The 21,176-nt window shown below is 41.5% G+C and overlaps 1 protein-coding gene across 2 annotated transcripts in view; it reads left to right on the plus strand.

Annotated features, from left to right (window-relative positions):
• Window positions 1–21,176, plus strand: part of LOC130206052 (guanine nucleotide exchange factor VAV3) — an 88,301-nt gene that overhangs the window by 12,310 nt on the left and 54,815 nt on the right. For both annotated transcript variants that reach the window (XM_056433753.1, XM_056433755.1), the window contains exon 2: window positions 1,339–1,455. In XM_056433753.1, coding sequence (XP_056289728.1) covers window positions 1,339–1,455 — 117 coding nt within the window. The remainder of the gene's footprint in view (window positions 1–1,338; window positions 1,456–21,176) is intronic.

Genomic DNA, 21,176 nt, shown 5'->3' on the forward strand with positions numbered 1-21,176 from the left:
AATGTCCTTGTTTATTAGAGGAGCTGCTTATTGATCGTTTGATTCAATTTCCCCAGGTCAAGGTGCACCCTCAGCTCGGCCTGTAGTTAAGCTTGCAGTGAATAAAAAGTAGCTGAGGAAGAGTTGTGAAGAGACTTTATTCCTGGCAACAACCTCGTTCCCATCTTTGGAAATTAGGCTCAAATTGATCTGTGATAACATCATGATGAGGTTAGAGACACAATTCACCCCAGCAGACAACAGAATTCCCTCAATTTATTATGAAATCTTTTAAATGTGCAGTTTGGGGAGCAATTTTCGATCTCGTTTGTCTCCAATTTGTTTGACATAGAACAAACCAAACCAAAACAAACTTTTGGTTATCCAAAGACAGAAATGCCAAATTAAAGGAGTCTTAATGTGAATTATGTGTGGCCATCTCTTAACAGAGAGGTGAGACATTGAAAGGACATATGCACCGCACCGTCAAACTGCAGTTACATCATACTTTTATCATAGGAGTAAATGAGATCTCTCTCCATGCTGAATGATGAATCATCTCTTTCTAATTACACTTCAATCCACTGTCCTATTTCACCAGGAAATCCATCATATTAATGAAACGCCGCTTATGGTGCCTGTAAACAGCAATTCATCTATGTTTCAGAGCTGTGGTCCCATAGTGTGTCTGGCTGGTCCTCAGCTGCATGCCCTGATTAGACAGCCAGAGTTAAAGCTATAACTATTCATATACAGTGGCTAGGGAAAGGATTCAGACCCCTTTAAAATGTTCACTCTTTGTTTCATTACAGCCATTTGCTAAAATCAAAAAAGTTCATTTTATCTCTCATTAATGTTCACTCAGCACCCAATCTAGGCATTTTTTCAAATTTATTAAAAAAGAAAAACTGAAATATCACATGGTCATAAGTATTTATGTACCCTTTGCTTAGTATTGAGTAGAATTTTGAGCTAATGCAGCCATGAGTCTTCTTGGGAATGATGCAAGTTTTTCACACGTGGATTTAGGGATCTTGCCATTCTTCCTTGCAGATCCTCTCCAGTTCCGTCAGGTTGGACGGTGAACGTTGGTGGACAGCCAGTTTCAGGTCTCTCCAGAGATGTTTAATAGGGTTTAGGTCAGCGCTCTGGCTGGACCAGTCAAGACTGGTCATACATTTTAAAGTGGTCTGAATACTTTCCGTACCCACTGGTGATATAGATAGAGAGAGCAGGCGGAACAGCAGCATGGGAGCCCATCCTGTGGCGTTTTTTCTTTGGAAATGAAAATGAAGGATTTTCTGTGCATGTCGAGTTTATTTCTCACAGATGAACCCCTCTCTTGTCTCCCGAACACAGTTCCTGTGTCTGAAGAACATCAGGACGTTCCTGGCGGCGTGCAACGACGCATTCGGCATGAAGAAAAGCGAGCTGTTCGAGGCCTTTGACCTGTTTGACGTCAGGGACTTCGGAAAGGTAAGGCCGGTTCCGCCCGGTGACGCAGAGCGAGGTGGAGGCTCGGCTCCCTGTGACGATCCACCCTCACGGCGTGTGCCAGCTGAGAGTGGAACTGAATTAGCCGAATGTGCTTTTACGCCTACTCTCGTCCTTGTGTGGAAGATATGGAACGTAGTCAAAATGATTAACATAAAAGGGAGAGAGAGCTCCTTTATATTTGACTTGGGTTTTTAAATTAGAATGCAGGTTTTGGTGCATATATCCCCCCCTCACTGTGACAGCAACTTTAATGGCCTTCACTGTCATTAGTGGATGTTCTTACTGGCATTGCTGGTGCTAATCAACACACAACTTTCCTCACACTCCTCAACTCCAAACTACAGCTGAAGTCAGCAACATGACCCAGCAGTTTAATCACTTCCCCTCATTAGAGTGAATACGCCTCAGCGCGCAGACTTTACGAGGGGTTACAAGTCTGGCCTCTGGTTCATTACTTTGATAGGACTCCGCTTGTTGTGCTGTGAAACTGTCTGCGGCTCTTTGACAGCCCTCGTGAAGTCCACAGGAGGTTTGCTTAGAAATCGGAGTTCAGAGAGAGCGAGAGAGAGAGCTAGAGAGAGAGGGAGAGAGAGAGTATGCTTTAGTTTTAACTGTGTGCATGCGTGTCAGTGGGAGTAACACAGAGACGTACTGATGGACTAGGTGTCATCGTCCTACATCTGACGGCCATACAATCTGGGGAGTGGGCATCTAGAACATCATGGATTGTAAAAATAATCCAGTTACACCAGTCGTTATGACAACATCAGTGATTCATATCAGCTGATTAGAAAATAAATACACTCTTTGCATTAAATCAGCCCCATAATAATTAAAATTGATACCATCGTCATATCCAACCAGAAGTGAGAAACTTCTGTTTTATCGTGGAAAAGATGAATAGTGGTTTCTATATATACAACTTAACATGAATTAACTCATATATGTTTCATGATGAATGGAAAAATACAATTAATATGTGTCTATTGAACTTCCCTTTTCATGGAAAACACACCAAACGTTTCTGAAAAGTTGGCAAACTTTTTGTTGGATATGCGTCGATCGGCCACATCGTCCTCCTACAGTAAACCGTTCAACTTCTCTCTGCCTCATCGGGGTGTTCGGACTCTTTATCATTTTGGTGTTTGTGATCTGGAAGACATCCAAAAAATATTTTATTACTATTTGCTGAAAGATATTCACTTAAAGGTACTACGCAGAACATTTACCTGGGTATGATACTGATGCCTCTCTATCATATGTAAACAAGACCATCAGCAACACGAGTGGCTGTTTGTTAATGCTCGTCATCGTCAGGATGCGTGCAAAATCAATTCAATTCAGTTTATTTTATGTAGCCCAACATCACAAATGACAAATTTGCCTCAGAGGGCTTAACAGTCTGTACACATAGACATCCCTGTCCCAGGACCTCACATCGGATCAGGAAAAACTCCCAAGAAATAGAAAAAACCCTTTCACAGGGAAAAAGGGGAAGAAACCTTCAGGAGAGCAACAGAGGAGGATCCCTCTCCAGGATGGACAGATCAATAGATATCATGCGACCAGAAGGAAACATTACAGAGTTACAACACATTCAATATCAGATGAAAACATGCAGAGTAACCAGAAAGTCCTTCAGCGCCGACTCCATTAAGGACCTCCGTCAGAGACCCGCCCTCCTCCGACAAACACAGGTCCCTGCTTTGCTGCCGCCTTCTGATGAGAGCTTTTCTAAAAAGGGACTCCGGTGCTTGGAAACGCGACACAAATTGAAAGTTCCTTGTAGAAGCTTTCGTGAAGGCTCTGACTTAATGATATGTTAATACTGTCCCTCCGGTGACCTCTTAACGATGTAAGATACATGACAAAAAAGACACTTACTGTACAATGTTCCGTAGATCTTATGAAGAATATTTCGAAGAACAGATAAGGGGAATGAGAAAGGCTTTGGATAGTCAACAGCACTTTTTTATCCTCATTGCAACGCTCAGTTCTGCTGGCGTGTCGAGCTGAATTAAGAAGCTGATGAAATTAAGTAATCTATTCATTATGTCGCCTATAATTAAAACGCATTTAGACCGCTGGCAAGTTCCTTTCTTCACCCTTATAGCCTGGGGAAATATTTTGAGAGGAAATCTACAGAAGAACCAACAGTGGCTTTGTGAATTACTGCAGGATATTCAAATACAAATCTTCATTCTCAATCCTGAACACCCCCCCCCCCCCCCCAAAATGCTTTGTAGATTTGCTCATCCTTGTAATTTTGCATTCATGTGTTTTTCTTATTACATTTAGCCCCTTTAAGCGTAAAAAAACCAAAACAGTCACGAAACAGGGGTTCATAGGCCGCAGCTGCTTCTGGAAAAGCCCATGTATATACACTACCGTTCAAAAGTTTGGGGTCATCCAGACAATGTTGTGTCTTCCATGAAAACTCACTTTTATTCATCAAATGAATTGAAAATTGAATAGAAAATATAGTCAAGACATTGACAAGGTTAGAAATAATGATTAATATTTGAAGTATTCATTTTGTTCTTCAAACTTCAAGCTCAAAGGAAGGCCAGTTGTATAGCTTATATCACCAGCATAACTGTTTTCAGCTGTGCTAACATAATTGCACAAGGGTTTTCTAATCAGATATTAGTCTTCTAAGGCGATTAGCAAACACAATGTACCATTAGAACTCTGGAGTGATAGTTGATGGAAATGGGCCTCTATACACCTATGGAGATATTTCATTAGAAACCAGACGTTTCACCTAGAATAGTCATTTACCACATTAACAATGTATAGAGTGGATTTTTGATTAATGTTATCTTCATTGAAAAAACAGTGCTTTTCTTTGAAAAATAAAGACATTTCTAAGTGACCCCAAACTTTTGAACGGTAGTGTATATAAAAATATATTTAGTCACAAGAACACAATGTGTGATCAATCTGAGAAATAGTTAAATCCATATGTAGCTTCAGTCAGCTAGGTTAGCTAAGGGTAATAACTATTAACTGCAGAGTTTTCTGCAAAACTATATTTTGCACAGTTTTAACAAACTAATTATAAAGTGTTCATGAGTGAACATTTGAGGTGCTGGTATTCTAATGTCGTCTTGGCAATGCCAGGCTAGCTATCCCCCTTTATTTAGCGCTTTCCGGGATGCTAAGCTAACAGGCTGCTTGATGAACTTTTCCTATTTAATGGAGTGGAATCATCGAACTCTCTCCGAGCGAGAAGTTTGAGCTTTTCACATTGTCTCCAGCTGGTTGAGCACTTTGTTTTAATCAAAGTTCCATCAAACAAATCCTTTTTTAAAGAACATTACACTCAAACTCTCCTTGATGAGAGTGATTACTGGAACCCCAAACATTGAATCCTCGATCCTTCTTTGGAAAGCTCTCATCATAACGCGAAACTAATCGGCTCGATGTCCAATTTCTCTCTCTCCCTTGGAGCAGTTTCAGATGAGACGATAAACTCTTTTCCCTTTCGGCGATATCTCCTTCATTTCCCTCGGTGATTTCGGTTCGCTCAAGCACAACACTTTGATGACTCTCTTGAGTGAATCCCACATTGCCCAGAGAGAATTTAACATCTCTGAAATCAGACAGCGAGCCGGCCCCGTAATCCTCGCTTGGCTGGTTCTGCAGAGGCTAATGGAGTGGGGAGGGGAGGGGAGGGGAGGAACTGCCACTCACCTGCAGTTCTAGCTTCTTTTCCATTTTTGGAGGGGGGTTGTTTAAAAATAAAAGAAGCTGCCGGACTGCGACTGAATAAAATATTGACGTAGCCCTTTTTTGTGGTTGTCTTGATGGAGTATGTGTGAGGAAACATATTCTCTCTCTCTCTCTCTCTCTCTGGGTCCAGCCGTTGTACTCTTACGGTATTGTTCTGCCTGCCGTTACACTGGACACGTTTTGATCTGAGCTCACATGAGGCAACCTTAACCAGGCAGCCCAGGAGATTCTTCTGCACTCGACTCCTCCACCTTCAAAGCCGGGAAGGAATCCAGCAGTAAAGGACGAGTCCCTGATGAGACTCAGGTCTAAGAAAACATGACCAGACTGAAAATGAGATTGTGCACTTGAATGTGTGATAACATCTCATACATCCGACAAAACGGCTCGCGGCCTGTCGGCGACGCGACGGTGGGGAAACTGACAAATAGAGCAGGGTCTGTCTGTGGCCCTTTCCCCTCAGTGCAGGAACATCTGGTTTGCACATCTGTCTTGTAGACACATGGAGGGTTGTGAGCTCTGGAAGGAGAACAGAAACGTGGTTGCACAGGGCATGCTCACTCATATACTGTGCACCTGGCAGGGAGTGAGGTGGTATTTAGAGAGGATATGGAGATGGACAATATCCCCCTGCTGTTTCAAGTTGTTGTTTTTGTTGAGTGTCGATATGATGGAGGAGGCGAAACAGGGGGTTTCACCGTAAGCATACCTAGTTTTGCTCTAGAGGACACATTATCTACTGACGGTAAATAGATTATATAGCTCTGCTGACATAACCCAACCAAGACACCCCTCTGATGTCGTGTGGTAACGTCATGCATCCTTTTTTTGTGACATGACCGAACAACACATGCTGCCATCATCATCCCTGAGAGCGAATGACTAATTGTCTCACTTCTAGTTTATTGCTAATTCCGGTCTTCTCGTATCAGCTTCTTTCAAAAATAGAATCAAAGTGCTGACAGGAGCTTTCCATACCCGTGACGGACAGTTGCTTAGTACTTGGAAATATTGAGTGTCATGGACTGACCTATTAAATAATGCACACTGAAACACTGAAACCAGCAACAGCAGCACATCATCTTTGCTGCTATGCTTGTGGTTTGTTGTGCTCGCTGACCACCGAACTGCTTGTAAAAAAGTCACACACTGGAATCTCGTTTCTCAAGCAGGACCTTCTTCTCTCAAACAGTGTGTCACAGTGTGACAACCAATAAACGCACAATGTACTTAACACAATAAAGCAATCTCAGAGTCATCAATCATTACAGCATTTCTTTTCAAGTGTCACAATTGATGCATGCTAATGTGCTCGTGTTCTTCACACAATTCTCAGAAAGAAGGCAAATAAGCGTATTTCTTGAACTTTTCATTTCAAGAATTTCATATTATTCTGTGAAATTGCATAATATATATACACATATGATACTATGGTCATTTTTCATTTTAAAATGCAAGATCAGATCCTGAAATGTACTTAAAAACTATGATTAAAGACCCTACTAAAGATCTCAAAGACATCTGGGTCATTGATGAGCTCTGTGGGCTTCATGTGGGCTGGACTCCTCCATAGCGGAGTCACCTCAGATCATCATCTGCGTTACATTCTGTGTATACTATTCAGATTTTGACGCGCCGCAACTTCCTTCAGATGGGCCAGGAGATGCCCCACCTGCATGTGCTTAGCCGTACAATATGTAAATAATCTCGCAATAAGCGAGCGATACGGCATGCTCTTGTTTTTGCAGCTGCGCTCTATTCATCCATCTGCATTGAGCTCTCCCCCACGTGTGCTGCAGATACCGTGTGGCAGTTCCAAGAATCAGACACAGATGAAGGTTAAAATGTTCCTTCCAGTCTTCACTCGTTTTGAAGTCGGTTTGCCTCCACACACAGTTCTGCAAGACAAACTGCTTATTGGGAAAAACACAAATAAAATAGATGTTAATCGTGTTAATTTTTTTGTTGAGGCTCTCGAGGGCACGTGTTAGAAGTGAGAGAAGTTCGGCACATCTCTCCGAGGTGCAGACGTGTTTAAAAGCCTCATGCGTGACTCTCCATTAACCTCTGCATACAAAGACAGTGTCAACTCAGTCCCAGTGGGCTCTTGTCTATTACCATAAACTACCACCGGCTCTCTCGCAGTTTTAGGTGGATGCAGATGCTGATTATTTCGGTGGGGGGTGGAAAATGGGAGCAACGGGGGGAGGGGAAAGCAAAGATGCAAAGGAAGAGGGAGACAGACAGAGAGGGATTATTGATTAGTGTCTTCCTCCTCAGTTGACTGTGATAAATTTAACCACGGAAACCCACATAAGGCTGAGGCATCTCCTGAACAGCCCTTCCATCATCTCTGTCCGTCCTTTGTCCTTCAGCCATGCGCTCTCTAGCAGATCTGTGTGGTCAGATATCATATGTCTGCTCCCAGCTAATGGATACTCGGGGTGTGTCTTAGTCCTGCATGGCCGAGCTGCAGTAACAGTGGGCTACAGGATTTCGATAGCTGCCTTCAGGACTAAAAGTGTAGTGGATGGTCAATATAGATAGATAGATAGATAGATATATACTTTATTAATCCCCAAGGGGAAATTTGTCGTCGCAGTAGCAGCTCCAATAAACTAAACACATAAGAATAAAATATAAAATATAAAAAACAGGGATGAAAGATATAGATGTATACAAGTAAAATATAAAATACAAAATGAAGTATATATATGCATATACAATGAAATATATATGTATATATATACACAAACAAACATAATACAATGACTGTACAAAGTATACAAAGTAAAATATAAAATAAAATATATATGTATATATATACAACATATATGCATACACAATACAATACTAATGACTGCAGTGTAAAATTAAATTAAATATAAAAATATTAAATATAGACAGAGTGTGCAAAATGCAAAGTGTGTGTATGTGTGTAGTGTAAATGAAAATGAAATGTGTGTGTATGTGTGTAGTGTAAATAAATTAAATGTGTGAAGTGCGGATCATGTTTGTCTTTTATTAAGAAAATAGCATGTTGGCCTTTGGAGGTTCCTCCCAGACAGGTGCTATCCTCAAGTGCATTACCAGAGAAGTCGTTCTAGTGTGGTGTAAGAGGTTTAGCGTTATAGCCTCATAGGTGTCAGTCGGTTGAACCTTCAATTACCGTTTCAGAAGGAGCTGTGAACTCACTTACTGGAGCTCTATTCGTCTGGCTTGTAGTGCAGAGCATTACTTTCCCATCATGGTCTAAATGCGGCTTCGATTGCCTTTCTATTCAGATAAAGCATGAAATAAGATACAAATAGACAATGAAAAAAATGTCTGCAAGTGTGTGGTGCATTGGGCATAAATAAATAAAATGACCTACTTGTAGAAACTTCTGCAGCTGTGCACAGCGAGTTTGTTTGCTCGGATGAACAAATACAACAATAATCTGTTTGATTTTATTGGCAGTTGTCGGCTCAACTGATCTTTCTCTGACTGCCATTTTATTCAAATGCAGGCGTAAGCACGAATATTAATAATGGCTGCATTCCAATTGTAATGTGCACGCTGGCTCACTGGCACACCATTATCAGTTATTCTGGGAGCTGAATTGTTTCTGATCAATAATACAGAGGTATCGTCTGCAACCGTGTAGCTGGAGCGAGGAAGTCAAAGGGTGTATGTGGAGTCGTTTCTTGCTAACAGACTGTCACGTTTATTTGCATTTTTCTATTTACCGGTAAATATGAGAATAAACTGAGGTTTAGATAGATAGATAGATAGATATATACTTTATTAATCCCCAAGGGGAAATTTGTCGTCACAGTAGCAGCACCAATAGACTAAACACACAAGAATAAAATATAAAATATAAAAAAACAGGGATGAAAGATATAGGAGTATACAAAGTAAAATATAAAATAAAATATATATGTATATATATAACATATATGCATACACAATACACAATACTAATGACAATTAAATTAAATATAAAAATATTAAATATAAAATATAGACAGTGTGCAAAATGCAAAGTGTGTGTATGTGTGTAGTTTAATCGGTGTCAAAGCTCAGAATCAAACCGTCATACTTCTTACTGTGATTCAACACCAACCATATACTTCGGTCAGCACTGTAGATAAATATCCAACTTGTGATTACTTTCAAATAGTGTGCTCTAAATTCACAGTGCATATACCTCCACTTAATGTTTGTGCCTGAGAAAGCTCCCATGCATTACTTACTTCCACTCGATGCATTTGGAGTTATTATTGTGTCCAGGGGACGGGGATGTCGTACGTGTGCAGATTGTCAAGCCCTCTGAGGCAAATTTGTAATTTGTGATAATGGGCGATACAAAATAAACTGAATTGAAATGAAAAGTCCACAGCATTTCAATTGAACTTGCTCGAAAGCTTGATGTATAAACCACGGACTCCGAGTGACTGACTGCATGACATCAGCTTCCACTGGAATCACACATTTCAAATCAGCGGGCTTTACTTGAGCGTGAATGCACACACACATGTGCAACCCCCCCCCCCCCCCCTAAAAAATTAAAACTCACACAGACCCAACCCTTGGCGGCTGAAGATTGCTCCACCGGAGAGCTCTGGGCCTCCCTGCTTTCCAGCTGCAGGGGAGATGGATTGTCTCTTTGATTGTTTCAGGGTGTCAGAGAAAAAACACTTCTTGGATGATTGTGGGCATCTGTCTGTGCCGTGTGTGAGCAACGCCGGACCTCTTAGCCGCGGCAACCATCACATATGTGGCACAGGGACACTACGACAACGGTAGTAGGCTCGCTTTTTAAAGCGTTTATTACCTTCGCATAAAAAATGCGAAGGTTATGTTTTGATCGCCGTGTATTTATTTATTTATTTGTATGCGTGTTATTCGTATAACAAAAAAAGTTTTAAACCGAATCGCATGCAATTTGGTGGGATGATTGGTTATTACCCGGGGACCATTTGATTTGATTTTGGGATCAATCAAGGTCAAGGTCGTGGATAGGTCAAAATCTTCTTTTTACCATAGCACGGTCAATTTCTATCCAATTGGCATGCAACTAATGCCAACATGTTCATAATTCAATGCCCACTCTTGTGATATGCGAAGGTATGCGCTCTACCGAGGGCCCATTCTAGTTTACATTGTATTGTACACTGATAAACACAAGGTCAAAGTCTTCTGAGAATCTTCTTGATTTGATAAACCAGCTGTCGAAGCCATCATTCACCCCCACAAGAATGTTCAAAACAATCACCCTTCAACTTCAGGTTGGGCTGAACTGATACATCAGTGAAGCATTTCATCTCTCATGCGTCCTTGATAACTTCATATTGTGGTCTAAGTTTTCAGACCATCCTGTTGCTCCTCTCTTTATGATGTCAGATAGGTGACTGCAAGACTGGGAACAGAGATTAAGACAGGACGAGAAGCATTAGGTGCCACGCTCTCCCGACTGTAACAAGGTTTCTAGGAAATTAGCTGAAATTGGAGAAGTATTGGCACCAGTACGGCTGAAAGGAGACAGAGGCTACTAGTCATGTCCCCCTTGCATCTACATGTGGTACACATAGGAACAGCAATTATTCTGAAGGGGATTCTCGGACATTTTAAATGAGAATGTGGGAACAAGACGTTTGCGTCTGTGAGTGGCTACGTGCTCGTGTGTGCATGTGTGTGACTCCCCTGAGGACTGACTCATCTCAAGTCTCAGTAAGCAGCAGGAAACAGGAAGAGGAAACGGTCACCACCGAGCCCCTCTGGAGTTGGTTCTCTGTGTCAGTGTGTGTGTGTATATATATATATATATATACTGTATTCAGATGTAGCTTCAGGTGTAATGGTGCATTTACACCATGTGTAAGGAGTGGTGTGTGTGTGTGTGTGTGTGTGTGTGTGTGATGTCCTCCATTCCTCCTCAGGCTGTCAAAATCAAAACTACCTCCCATATTGTGGCGTATTTCTCTGTAACAAGTCTCTCTTGTGTGAGTGTGTGTGTGTGTGTGTGCGTGCGTGCGTAATTGTCTTTAACCAACAGAAATGGACTTCCCCTAGTTATCTGAGCTTGTCTCTATGTTGTCCTGTCAGAAGCTCTATCAAGCACCCACTCTTCCTGTGACCGGGCACAGGCCCCTGAAAGTGTGCGTGTGTGTGTGTGTGTGTGTGTGAACACGCCAGTATGTGTGTGCAACATAGAGGTTTTTTTTTTAAAGTCAAGGAAAGATCCTTAAAACGGCTGAAATCACAGGATGACACGTCATTGAATTCTACCGAGCACTAACTCCTTCTGAGGATGCACGTTTGTATCCTCTGCACTGCTAAATGACCCACAATGCATTTCCTGTCCACGGTTTTGGGCATGACTTTGATCGCTCAGCGGCAGACTGAGCTAAATAGGACTAACAAAGAAGCCAGCAAAAGAGAGAGAGAGACGAGTCGGGGAAAAACATTAGTAACCGGAGAAATTAAGAGATTATTTAGCCCAAACCAGAGTTGGTCCTTGTTGAAGTCTTCATAGTTTCTGTTGTTTGAATTAAGTGTATTTTACAATCAGCGAGGTAAAAGTAGTGTTTTTGGATAACAACAGGTGGCTATAAGGAGAACACATTACTGGTATGTTGTGTACATGAATACATTAGTAATTGTCCAAAATGTGTTAATTCTATGTATTTTTTTTACACATTTTGAATTTATCTCAATTGTTTTGAAGAAAGCAAAATCTATATTCCTGCTTGAAATGGTAATGTTCTGACTTGAAAGTTTGAAAGAAGGAAGCATGGACAAATTCTTGACTTTGAGAAAAACTCAGAGCGAAAGAAACAAAGAGTTTCAAAGGGCGCTCCGGGAACTAGATGGACAACATGTATGCTCGCCACTTTTGTGGCTTACTGTGTGTTTGTGAGAGAGAGAGAGAGAGAGAGAGAGAGAGTGTACATCCTTGCCCCATACCGGTTCAAAGGGAGCCTCCCATTGAGTGTGGAACACATAAACACTGCAGGTAGTCTGACAGTGAAAAGATTAAAAAGGAAAAGGCATGTTAACAATATAAATGGGGTTTTAAGTCTTTTCCACTGCAAACAATTGAGCAAAGTCAACAGGACCACAGAACAACATATACAACCTACGTTTTGTTTAAATTAAAGACAGATTCCATGTTGTCATAACTCTCATTTGAGATGCGATAGATGTTGAATACGTCCTGCTTCGTTATTGATTGACAGCACTAGGAGCTGATAGTGCAAGCTGATCAGTAACTGCTTGCTAGTGTGACGGCTTTGCATCTTAAAGCGTCGCTGGGTTTTGAGGTTACCTTGTTACAGACATGCCAGGTATTTATAGGCCACTGCTGAGTCGGAGCCAGCCAGAGAGCATGTGAAGCTTAGCCACCGTGGTCAGGATCAAAGACTGAAGTGCACACACACACACCCCTCCCCCCCGAGCTTCAATACAGAGCTACCTGGAAGTATAGACTCAATCATACAGATTCATATTGCAAGCCATTTATTAAAAAAGTCAGATGGTTTAGTCAGTGTTGTTGACCTGTTTTTGACAGATATGATGCGGTTGTCAGAAAAAAACATACCAATGTAATCAAATGACGTACCCGTTATCCCTTTATAACCGAGACATGATGTATTGTTTTTATTTAACCCATGTGTTGACCTAAAGCTGAACCCTTCCGAGTGTAACAACAAATTGGATTCCACTGAAATATGTATCCATATAGCACCGGTTTATTCTCACTGCTATTTTCATCATCTTTTAATGGTCCAAATGGTACTTAGGAGGCTTTTCAACCTTGACGAGAGGAAAACATGGAGGCTTGAAGACGCCTCGAATATCAACTAAATGTTTGTTGCCTGCAGCTTCAATTTGGATGGTGGGAAATCTTCTGTACCTTTACGCTGGGAAATAACGTTAGGTGGCCGAACAGCCAACAAAACACATGATTTATTCCAATAGAAAAGGGGCTCATAAAAGTCACTATAAACGATTCAAATAAAAGTGTAAAAAAAAGAGACGCTGCAGAGTTATGCTGCGTTCAAGAATAAAAGCGATGCAAATAAAAGCGTTGCAAATTAAAGCGTTGCAAATATTCGCAACGCTTTTAGTGTGAACACAGCACTAATTTTGGCAGTAAGTGTATTTATAACAATTCCTTTATGAGGACTCTACTAATTGTTTTGGTGTGACATCGGTTTTTACAAGTTAGTGGGTAACTACAAAGAGTTAACAGTGCAGTTAATGTATATAAATCAATAAACTTAATACATTTGTGGATCTGTGAAATGTCAGAGTTCAGGGAGAAACTGTATATCGGTAGGTCCATGATACCGAGTACACGACCACGGCTCAGGGGCTCTGCCATCCAAAGGGAACAGCCTCCAGAAATGTCTGTCAAGTTCTAGTAATTGCAGAGTTCTTCAGTCCACTGAAACATCAGATATCGGATGTTTTTACTGCTGCCGTATGTCTTGGACTTCAAAAACACAGCAGACAAAGCTCACTGTGGAGTTCAAAGTCTTACAGAGTCGAGCTGTACAACTTTGATCCCGCTTACTGATGAATGTACTCGGTGCATTTAGAGTCCGAACATGAATGGCCCACAGTCGGCGATGTCTTCCAGATGGGCAACCAGGAGCCGAGATGTTTAGACTTGCATGTTTATTTCACTCTCTTCAGTCCACTTTCTCCCTGTGGCAATGCAAATTCTCCCTCAGGCACCTGCCGGCTTCATGTAAATTTCTTATAATTTTTTTTTTCAACAAGTGCAATCCCTGTCTGAAAAACTTCTTTCATGAGGTGCCAGAGGCAGCATCTGTCATCTCTTCAACGTAGCAGAGCTAACAGCAACGAATGCAAATTCACAGGAACATTCATGTTCTTCCGATCTCGCGGAGAGGTTTTTCTGTCATGTAAAGATTGTGCAGAAGCCATGCAGACGACCTTATGTATGTCAACGATGCTTTTTCCAGATGCTCAAGGCTCACACAATGAGGGGGTTGGGGGGGTCTTTTCTTCTCTGAATTGCTTCCCAGAGGTGGAGGTGGAGTGGGTGGATGGATGCGCTGTCATTCAAAGTGGAGGCATTTCTAAAAGCTAATCTCCAGCCTCTGCGCTCAGAAAATCAGATCCCATCGCACATCATACCAACTGCTGTGTGTTCTATAATATCCCAAAAAGGTGACGTTTAGCTGGAATCACGTGGGCTGTTGGGAGACACAAGTTTGGATTCAGGCAGTAGATTAAATATGTATATAAATAGATAGTGGCGAAAGGAAGCCTCGTAATTAATACATAAATACACGAGAAACATACGGACGAGGATCACAGCACTGCAGCAAGTATCAGTTGAGTCAATGAGAAGCCCACTGGATGTTTAACGACAGGAACTAGAATGAGTCCATTCGGCCTTGTACGGGAACAGTTGACATGAATTTGATCATTTTAACCGCATTTGTGTACCGACTTAATGGACACTGCAGATTGTATCTAGAAACATTATTAACAGGCCAGTGACATATTTTTATTTTTTTAATGTGAACAGACACAGGATGTTGTGAAAGGTGAAGCCAATGTGGAAACTTGAATTATTTCCAATGGCCATCGGGGCGACTTGAACTTTGAACCCTTTCACACTGTTTTTTAGTTCATTCAATTTAATTGGAACCATTTTGGTCGCCTAGAAATGTCTTATTCTGCGACCGGTAGTACTTGTAGCTCCAGCCGCTTGGTTGCAAAAGAAACCAAAAGGGAGACGGTTCAAAACATCAGTCAACAAACCAACGGGTGCATCACGGTGACTCAACCACTTCTTGAATACAGCCTGTGCACGAGCCTCGTGAAATGACTTCTAATGTCCCTCTTAAGAGAATCTTCAGAGGCAGATAATACGTATTATCCATTACAGCTCATGGCTTCAGGAAAGTGTTCATCAATGTTAGATCTCCAGCTGGCCTGCAGGGTAATACCGTGCAATAGGTTTATCTCGTGGTGTTTTCTGTGCTTCTGCACATCAATGTAAATGACAATGAGATGCGCATACTAATATTTTGATTGTTTTGAGAGATTTGAGTTTCACAGAAAAGCAAGATATCACCTTCAATTTATTTTATTTTTATTTTTTTTATTTTTATATACACGCACACACACACACGCATACACACTTGGCCCCACCTCCTCGGCTCAACGCGGATCAGGGTGCTCGCCAGTGGGTGGTCAACCCCAGATTCACTCTTGGGGCAAGCTACAGCTGAAGCTTATGGGAATGTCCTGTGTTTTCAAAGTAATAAACCAAAGTAGGACAAATTACATCTTTGGAATGAAACAGTGATATTACTGCTTCCTTCCGTGTTAATTTCCGTGTGATTTAAAGTGTAGAGTCATAAAGATCATAAAGACCGTGAACTCCACCCTCTAGTTAAACATTATTTTCCCTAGCCGGTGAAACTCAATCAGCCGCTATTTCATGCTTCTGTCTCGTGTTACTCTCTAAGCTTTATTTAATGGATGTAAAAGGCTTCCAAAGTGCCATATTTGAGACACACGCAACCGCATGACTAATGTGAGGAATGTGCACAGCGACTGAAACGTATTTAATTGTTCATTAGAACGGGAACTCCTCAGGCAATGCAAAGTGACGCTAACCCTCTTCTGCCACAGTAGATGTGACATGCTGGCTATAAGCGGCCGGAGCTCTCGCTCTCTCTCTCTCTCTCTCTTTGTCTGTGTGCTTGTTTGTCGTTGTTTTGTAGCCAGTTTGATATTTCATCAGACGTTTTTTGATGCGCCACATTTTGTACATAAAGAAGATTTCCCACACTAACTACAACTCACATCAGAATATAACGACTACGATGAGTGAACGCTCATATTGCTGTTGCGGCCCTGCGTTTTGACCCAGTGATCAGAGGAGTTTACATTATTAATATTATTAGTCCTGTAGACTGCATCTTTAATACGCTAAACCAGATATATAAATAAATGAAATAAATGAAAAGCCAATAAAGAAGAAAGTTGACCTCAAATTCATAAGACGTGCAGGACTGACAGCCATGATTTAAAGGATTAGAATATTGGACTTCTCAATTCACTTTCCAGGCTTTCAATGTCTTGAGCCAATAACACAAATTACTTGTTTAGTTTTTTCCAATGAAGATTTATATTTATGGCACCATCTCTTTGAGTATTTGCCTGTTATGGCTCTGGTCAACGCTATGATCCAGCATCGACGGAGGCGAGCAATAAAATGGCTGACATGTAAACTACCATGATGAATAGTGGCGCGAGGTGCAACAAGATGGATAACCCCGCTTCAGCTTTTGTTTACCTCCAGCCGGCGCAGGTTATAAATCAGAGCGCAAGTACAGACGAGCCACAGATGCTGTAAGTGCCGTCTGTTGGCCGGGAAACGACGGCGCTTGAGCTGCCGGGGATCATGGTGGCACTAACTGTACAGGGCTTATCTAAATATATCAGAGAAGTTTTTTCTCATTAATTTATCCAACTAGCCAAACAGACAGGGGTTTATTCTGTGTGGTTTCTTCAACCCGGCTAAGTGCCGTTTCCACCGAGGGCTTCTCACTGTTCAGACCTCCTGGCTTGTCTTTCCTCTCAAGGAGTTAATTGCATTCACCTGGTGTCCCAGGTGTTAATCACTTCCTGATTAGATGTCTGCAGTAAAAAAAAAAAACAGCAGACTTTTCTTTCAATACTTCAGCAGCTGGAAAGAAAAAAAACACTTTCAATGAATTGCATTTTAAATATAATTAGAACAGAACTTCATACAGCTATAGTTTAAAAATGGCTACATTACTCTGCCTCTGACATTCAAATGCTGCTATCATCATCATGCAGCTGTTTTCAAAGTAGTTTTAAGAAAAAAGAAAAGAAACATACTTAACCATTTAGTATATTAGTAAACGATACATGGGAAACAACCAGTTCATTAATCTATGACTTTGTAATGAGTTTTCAGGGTACGATTACCCCCAGAAATGTGATACTTAAAACTAAACCCTTTGTGGATTTCTCTTCCCACATCTCACAACGAATTTATCTTTAAATGTTTGAATACATTTTGGCCTCTATTTGAACATTGCACTGTTGAACAATGTCCACCAGCACACACACAGGTTACCGACACATATTAGACTCATTCTGCGCAGAATCGATCGGCGCACAATGCATGCTGGTTAGATTTGTGTCACATAATAATCTAAAGGTTATTTATACAACCCGTTTCCAATCGAGCAGCAAAGTGTTTCACAGACAGACATAAACAGAACAAAAATACAGCATACAATGCAGATCCACGCACAATTCTACATTAATATATATTCATAAACGCATATGAATAAATCATGAACGAGACCTGTAAACAGATTGAGTCTAACAGGAAGTAACTGTTTCTTCCTGTGTCTGCAGTTTCTTTGTCGACGCCCCCTGCTGGCGTCTATCTTCCAGGTGAAGCGCAGTTCATCTGGAACGAGCCTAATGACACCTTTGAGTTGACGAAAGTTCAACAACATACTCAAAGCCTGCCTAGATTGACTACGTATAGAGTGTGGCCATATCTTCTTTATGTCCTCCTGCTGATGCAATAGGGGAGTAAATCCCCAGACCTGATTTTAGCATTTAGTTGTCCCCTCATGTCAATCCTGAGGTCCCATGGGGCGAGGCAGGGCGAAATAAACCTGTAGTGTAGGGGTCCATGACTGACAGCCATCAAAGGCTTCCGGGAAGAAAGAAAATAAGAATCCTGAGGAATGTCCATATGGATTTTCACTGATGCCTCAGGACATCGTTTACAACACAGACAACCCACTCAAACTCACTCTTACACTTGGTAATGGCTTTTGGAGAGCCTTTCATGTCTTGGCTCCCCAAACGAGTCTACAAGGAGCTGAAATGTGCAGCTTTTAAACAGCATCCCGATAACTTCACTACATTGGTTGTTTGAGGGACTCTTAAAAGCAGAGTTTATATCTTCGAGCTGAAACACCCTCCCGGGAGACTACCTTCCCTCCCGGTTGCCTCATTTCGTCCTCGGTTAACGGCAGGATAGTGTTTCAGCGGCGAGGGAACGAGATCGTCATGTCAACGTGATGAAACAATGGAGACTGTATTGTCAATTGGTTTGGTTTTGGGAGTGGGCGGAGGGATGAGGTTATGTCTTTAGCATGGCTGCCACAATGGATTCAACGATAATAACAGCAGTGAACGCTGTGGGACACCTCTTTTTATCTCTGAGTGGAGAATTTTCCTCAGTTATCAGCAGGTTTCTACTGAAGGAAGAGAAAATTATCATCGATCCTCAGTCTGTGACGCTGCGGTTCAGACAAGGCACACAGAGATTCTCTCTCGACTGAAAGATGTTCTGTCATGTACTACTTAAGCTATTTAAATAGCTGTTTAATGTCCTGTGTCGTTCTGAAAATAGTTTTTTGAAGTCTGAAAAATGTCACCATATGATGTCATAGTGGTGTCATCACAGTTATCCTGAGCTTGAGACATTTCTTTCAATTCTTCAGCGTTTTGGACAGAAATTCTGTGTTAAGAACTCCAGATGTGGAGCTTGAAGAATGTTGCCATTTGCCAGGCAAGGGAGGTACAAATGAAAGGTTATTGGGTTGTATTATTTGAGTTGTAAGATCCAGGATATATCTCTTCCTCTGCTGCAGCACCAATCCTTTGTTTGGGGCGAGGACTGACTATCGATTGGCCTATAACACGCAGTGAAAAATGGCCACCACAATTACTTAAAGCCCAAAGAGACGTCATCTGATTAGCCTGTTACGTCGAACCAATACTCCAAACCCCCCAAAAGATCAGTTTTTTTCTCACATAACGTAGGATGAAGAAAAGACACAATTATGTGTTTAGAAAATTGTTGCTTGATAAACAGCATAAACGATGAATTAATTATCAAGAGTTATTGTTTGTGTTTGTTTACAAGTTGATTAAACGACTAATCGGTTCAGTTCTCCTTTAATCAAATCGGTCCCTTGTAAGTCAAATGAAAGTACACCGCGGCACTATCCCTTCAAAACCCCATTTTTGCTTTTATAACTTTTCATGCATAAACCAAAACCAACACATTCGTTCATATAATACAGTATAGCAGCTCCATTGATTGTAGTTTCTCTTTGATGTAGCAATAAGTGCTATAACAATCCAACAAGGAAAGCCTGCTGACAGCCACTTGTGCTGTATGTATGTCACGTATACATACTGTAGCTCTTTGTTTGTATGGTATGACTGCTGGTGGACTACCGGTCAGCTGTGAGCAGCCTGCTGAGCAGGGTGTGTCTATGTGTGTGTGTGTGTGTGTGTGTGTTTCCTGAGGGGCTGAGCTCTCTGGAGGTTGATGTGATTTACCTGGACAGCAATGATGTCCTTGTTCTTGACCTTATAAAGAGGCAGAGCGATGAAGGCAGAAACTCAAAGCATGCAAACAAGCGTTAACTTTTCTTTGCAGCGGAGCAAACCCCCGAACTGAAGAGGAGGAGCAAGAGTGCGACATAGTTAGGAGGACCGGGAGTGTCCTCCTCTGGGACAGATTCTGTTCCAAAGCACAAGTTTGTGAGTGATGTCATCAGTTGGGCCGCCAGGCGCAGAAAAACTCTGACTTCTGCTCCAGTTATCACTTTGAGTCCCGTTTGACTTCATGTTTTATATATATTCAGGCAGTGCCGTGGCGTCCACAAAACAAGAACCCCCCATAGCTGCAAGCAGTCGTGCACAGCTGTGATCACATCACTTCAGATGATATTGGAACAATGGAGCTTTGATTTCACAAGGACCTGAGGTGAAGCCACGATCGCGATGTCGAATTTTGTCTTGTGACAACATAAACATTAATACAGATTAATGACAACATCTATTGGTCTTTGAAAACGAGTGGAAAAGGGAAAGTTTGAGGCAGAAAGCTTCTGAAGTTTACCACCATCCAGCCTCTCACTGTATCTGAGTGGGCTTGTGTCTTTATTTTCCGAAAGTCCCATTTTTCTCCCATTATCCTCATCTGCGTGATGTCGGCATTTACAGATTAATTTCACCCTAAAATCTCTTTCATGCGGACGGCTTTTCAAAGAAACCCAGAGAAAAAGATCGAAACCCAGAGAAAAAGATCTGTAGGCAGGAAAAGGGAAGCTCCACTGTCCTTTGAGCTGGAAGCAGGTAAAGTGATGTTTGATGAGCACTGAGTGGTGCAGGCAATGAAGACTGAGAAAAAGAGAGAAAAGAGAAAGTGGCAAGCGTGTGTCGCATTCCAAACAGCCACACGTCTGTGTAATCCAAGCACACTAATTATGTATTATGGCCGTTAATGAGCCGTGGCACTGATTGCCAAACATTAGCTAGTCTCTCTCTCCGAGCCAATCAGGCTTTTATTGGCTACCCTGTATGTGGATGGAATTTTATACACCGGCTGCATCTGTTAAAATGACACACACACACACACACAACTACACACACATGCATATAAGCGAGAATAACAACCATCAACCTCATGTGCAAAACCATCTAAAGTCACAGACACACTTGTGTATTTGCTTTCTCCGTTGTGTGTTTTTAAGCAAATGTTGTGTTTTTTAATGTGAATTTAACATCCATTGTTTGCCACCAGGCACAATAACAGAGCGAGACGGCTGTTAAATGCCGTGTTTCGACAGAGAAACAGTTTGAAAGTGTGTGAAGAGCCTTTCACTTTTTTCCCTGAAACACAAACACCACATTCTGGACTTCCTTTCCTGCTTTTCATGAAAGTTTTATCAAAGCCTTGGCTTTCAAAAAAAGAGAGATTAATTGAGTGTGAACTGTGAACATGTTCAAATCTTGATGAATGATATTCATGATGAAATAAAAGACATTTACACATTTTATTTTCAACCTTATTCAACATCTTCTTTTTTAAAGTTGAAGCTTTTTAGTTATTTCACGGGTGCAGCGAGGACTTTCTA

Source organism: Pseudoliparis swirei, chromosome 16 (assembly GCF_029220125.1).
Source record: "Pseudoliparis swirei isolate HS2019 ecotype Mariana Trench chromosome 16, NWPU_hadal_v1, whole genome shotgun sequence".
Classification (NCBI taxonomy): domain Eukaryota; kingdom Metazoa; phylum Chordata; class Actinopteri; order Perciformes; family Liparidae; genus Pseudoliparis; species Pseudoliparis swirei.